This window comes from Telopea speciosissima, chromosome 2, assembly GCF_018873765.1.
Source record: "Telopea speciosissima isolate NSW1024214 ecotype Mountain lineage chromosome 2, Tspe_v1, whole genome shotgun sequence".
Taxonomy (NCBI): Eukaryota; Viridiplantae; Streptophyta; class Magnoliopsida; order Proteales; family Proteaceae; genus Telopea; species Telopea speciosissima.
This window is the reverse complement of record NC_057917.1, coordinates 34,236,336-34,241,182: the sequence shown is the minus strand read 5'-3', so window position 1 is coordinate 34,241,182 and position 4,847 is coordinate 34,236,336. Positions and strand designations below refer to the sequence as shown.

At 38.7% G+C, this 4,847-nt stretch overlaps 1 protein-coding gene across 1 annotated transcript; it reads left to right on the top strand.

Annotated features, from left to right (window-relative positions):
- The first annotated feature begins 2,237 nt into the window (after positions 1–2,237).
- Positions 2,238–2,939, top strand: LOC122650663. Its single transcript, XM_043844058.1, has one exon. The coding sequence runs from the start codon at positions 2,238–2,240 to the stop codon at positions 2,937–2,939; it is 702 nt and encodes a 233-aa protein (XP_043699993.1).
- The last annotated feature ends 1,908 nt before the right edge of the window (positions 2,940–4,847 follow it).

The following is a 4,847-nucleotide window of genomic DNA, read 5'->3' as shown; positions in this document are numbered from 1 at the left end:
CAAATTAAGAAACAAGTAAGGAAAAAGGAAGGATAGCAAAAGAATGCAAATTTTCAAAGTAGAATAATAAGGAATGCCTATAATGACAATTCCTAAGTTGAGGTAAAGCAAGTTGAAGAGGTGAAAGAAGCAAGCTATTAAACATGAAAACCATTATAGAGCATGTTTGGGTTAAATCCATACATATTACCTACATAGTTGGAAAGCATTGACACACAAAAAAAAGGGACAAAACCAAAGGTGAATGTAAATGCAAGTCAATAATGGACATAGAATAAGCCAACAACCAAATAAAAATTTCAAGGTTGCATTGAAAGTAAACAAAGGAAAATCTAAAGCTAAATAGATCATAAGTAACATAAAATGTGAGTACAATGTGAAGGGAATAAGTCAAAGCCATAGAAGAGTACATGAAAACCCATTTGGATAAAACCTACAATTGGTTAATTCAACCATTGAAAGAAAAAGGGGATAAACTACTTCTTAAGTTGGTTTAGAAATTCTGTCAAATAGGTTTTGGGCATGTACAGAGAGGGAAAAGCTCGAAATACTAAGGTGCTTTCCATTGGTAGTGTTTAGGACATGAACTACCATAAAACAGAGAACAAACTAGCTATTACATAGGCATTTTGCTAATATAGTAAACAACTAACAAGAAAATGAAAATTTCAAAAGAAGAAAATTGAGGCAAGAGATCTCTGTTTCATTTTTTTTAAAAAACCCATAATGGACCAGTTGATCGACCGGTCCCTCCGGCTTGAAGGCCTGGCCTTGAAGGGCCAGCCATCTCAGTTTAAAAAAAAATTGTTTCTTTTGAGCCACATAGGGTGGACCCCACACCCCAACCTAAACCTAATAGACCTATAAAAAGAAACCCCCCTTTTAAAATAAATAAATAAATAAAAATATATATATTTAATTAAGTGAAGGAATAAAAATTATTGGGTAATGAGTGAGATAAAACAAAGTTCAGCATATGCACTAGTATGCAAAAAGGCCGCCATACCAGGCTGTTTCTTATAACTTTCATGTTGTTCGTGTTGTTTTCATGAAATATATATCGTCTGAGTAACATTTGGGTATGATAAATTAAAATTTAAATTTACTATACTTGTCGTATGTGATTACTAGTAATTCTAGTTGGGGGGGGATTTCGAATTTCGTTTAAATAGATTAATGACTGCCACCCTACAACCGGAAATGTTTGTGTGCGTGAGTTTAATTCACCCCCCAACATGTGATTACTAGTAATTCTAGTTGGGGGGGGGGGGATTTCGAATTTCGTTTAAATAGATTAATGACTGCCACCCTACAACTGGAAATGTTGTGTGCGTGAGTTTAATTCACCCCCCAACACTATGAGGTGCCTAAGGAGGCTTAGGGAAAGGACCAACCAACTTGAGAGATCTAAAATCGACGCAAAGGTTCAATTGAGACAATACTTAAAGTATGCAGATGCCAGTGAGTTAGATGGGCGATGGTATTTCCTTAACTTAATAGAAAACGTTAGGGACGAAATATTCGAAATTAATTATAGACTAGACGTAAACAAAAGAAACCTTGAGCAATTTGCATTTTAAATGTCATGAGATACATAAGCCAACTAAGGAGGAGAATTTTTGAATTGAACATGATAATAGAAAACGCAAAGAGAATACTCAAAGAAAGTAAAGAATCTTATAGGACATGCGAAGTAAGAGAGCAAGCCAGTTTCCGCCAAGTGATAAAAGCACAATGGTGACTAGTAATAATTGCTCATGATTGGGTGAAGTACAAACTTGAACTTAACCTACAACGTCTAGCCTTTTGAAACAGTTAAGTATTCCATATTATTACATATATTTATAGGCTCAACTAAATGCTTTTCCTTTTCCTCTATACTGCTTTGAAAAAAAAAAGAATTCTAATATCCAACTGCGATTACTCATACTATGAATTGACTTGCAATTCCACTCTCTAAATTATTGTCTCAATCTTAAAATGTCCTATGTTAAACAATAACATTGTATCTAAATCCCTCGGGGAAGATCATATATAGACCAAGTTCTTCTACGCCCATTCCTATCTTAGCTCTCCAACAAAATGGTGCTACTTCCTCGTGATCCTCATCCTCCCATGAACACTCGGTCACGCTTTAATGTGGCCTCTACGTCTGGACGTAATGAAGAAGGTCAACTAAAACCAAATGCACCACCTCCCCTCTCCGCTTATGATGTTACTAACATCGTAGCAAATAGATGGGCCAACAACAACAACAAATGGGGGAATTGCTACAAAAGATGCAATGGCAGCAGCAACAGTTCATGGCTACCATCACAACCCAGATGCAAGCAAATGCACAAAATGTGCAGCCCCCGCCAGGAAATCCCACTGCCAATATACTGCCAAGGGCAGCAACAGCTCCTCCAAGAGTCATAAACGATGCTACTTCCTGGCTAATGAAGAGGTTTCTCAAGATTCAACCTCTCACTTTTGGTGGGATTACCAATGACACCCTCCAACCGATGAAGTGGGTGAAGGAAATGGAGAAAGCATTTGAGCTCTTGGGTTGTACCGAGGCGCAGAAGTTACAATGTGCTAGGTATAAATTGCAACATGAAGCTGAAGCTTGGTGGCAGACAACCAAACCTATTCTTGCTGCTGCCCATCCTGAATTGACATGGGAGATATTTAAAGAAGCGTTCTTTGGGAGTTATTTCCCCAGTTGTGTTAGAAGGAAGAAAGAAGTAGAATTCACAGAGTTGAACCAAGGACCGAAATCAGTCCTAGAGTACCAGCAGATGTTCGAGGAGCTTTTCTTCTTTGCTCCTGAACATATGAAGACTGACGAGGCCAAGGCAAGGAAGTTTGAAGATGGGCTGAGACCTTCCCTCGGCCATGTAATGGTAGCACACAAGGCACAAGGCTACTCTGAGGTCGTCCAATGGCCAAGGCAATAGAAGATAAGCAGAGGGATAAATTCATTGGACAACAGGGTATAGGAAAAAGGTCTATGCCATTCTCTGATCGAGGATACAACAAGTTCTCGAAGACCCCATACTACAAATCATCTTCTTCACAGTTCTAGAAAAGAGATGCCAGGTCGACAGGATAGGATTCCACGCCAGCTTGTGCAAATTCTAATACTGTAGGAGCTTCAACAGCGTCAGAGGGTCAGGATAATAAGTGTTATAATTGTGGCCGGACCGGCCACTTTGCAAGACATTGCACCCATCAGAAGTTTCCTGTAGATTCCCGACAACAACAAACTAGACTGGGTAACAAGACCCAGGGTAGATTATATTTTGTGGCGGTGAAAGGAGCCGAAGCAAGTTAAGGCATTGTAGTAGGTATTGTTCCTACCCGTTCATCACTGACATTTACATTATTTGGCGCGAGTGTTGCACTTTAATTTGTATCTCCTTCCTCTTGTTCAAACCTAAAGGTGAAAGAGAATTCAATTTTGTTGGTGGTAAGAAGAAGAAATCTAGAAGAACAATCATATCAGCACTTTAGATGGAGAAGTTGCTTTGTTCGTGATGTTTGGGACACCCTGTCTCAGTAAGCTTCCTGAGAGCGGGAAGATTCCATGCGGGAGAGATACCCTCATCTTCTCGGTTTGCCGAGTATGACAATTTCGAGGATGAAATTTTTGTAAGGAGGGGAGAGTGTGAAACCCACCTCTAAAGCAGGTCTAATTCGAGCCAGTGTAATACCTGGTTCAAGTTCAACTGCTATGATTGCCCTGCGATGTGGGTATTGTTTGTCAAAAATGGATCGGTCTATTTCAGATGTCGATTAAAGAGCACAAATCCTCTCCAGTTATCAAAGTCAAATTTCTATTTTTCTTCGTAATCTGAACCGACCAGCCATGTTTATTGGACTGCCACTATAACTGGTCGTGCCGGCTCAATACCCAGCCTTACCTTGCGGTCCCCGCATGTTCTAATTTTATTAAAGAACCCCATATCGCATGTCGGTGCAATCCATAGTAAGTAATTTCTTTCCAACCTATCCTTTGCAATCCAATCCAGTAAGGTTGTGGGACCGTTGCCTTATTTAATAATATTTTATTTCTCGGGACCCACACACCCTGCTACTTTTCAATTACCATTATATCATCTCAATCAGAATACCATCTACATTCCATAGTATTAAACCAAGTCATGTCTGTGGGCCCCACATAAGCCTATCGGCCATTTAATTCATTTTAATATCTTAGGGCCAACCAAACATAACCCACTATGATATAGAGCTTAATTCTATTTGGGCCAGCCAAACAGGCCCTAATAGCTTAAGCTTATAACAAGAAACTCATTCTCTTTTAAGTATTAACCAAACATGCCCTAAGGGCTTGAGTATATAAGCAATTCTTAGCTTTGAGAAATCATTTCTCAAAGGCTAAGGGCTGGAATCGGTTATGGCAAGAAGAAGAAGAATTTAAGAGAGATTGCTTGGAGACCCCTCTTTGATTGAATGCATGTTATTAGATCTTCATCCACACTAGTTTGATCATCAATAGGTAAGCCCTAAACACTTCAATGGTTTCTTTTCTGCTCTTGATCATCCTCTAAGTTCTAATTTGCTGTTCTTGAGTTCCTACAACTCAAACTTTCAAAGCTCTCTTTAATTCATTCATTTTCCTTCTTGAATCTATAAGTTTTATGTATGATCTCTTGATCATATATGCATTTAGTGTTAATTAATCCCTTTGGACTATTGAGGTAAGCATGCATACCTCCACAGTACTCTTTTCTTTCTTCTCTTGCTGCAATTCTGTTGTTTCAAGCTAATTACCAAGTTTTAGCTTAATTCTTGAATTGACCTTAGATTAGAGTTTTTAATTCTTTGATCATACATGCATTGGT

Coding starts and splice junctions, on each gene's coding strand:
- LOC122650663 (XM_043844058.1), top strand. CDS start 2,238: ATGGGCCAACAACAACAACAAATGGGGGAATTGCTACAAAAGATGCAA.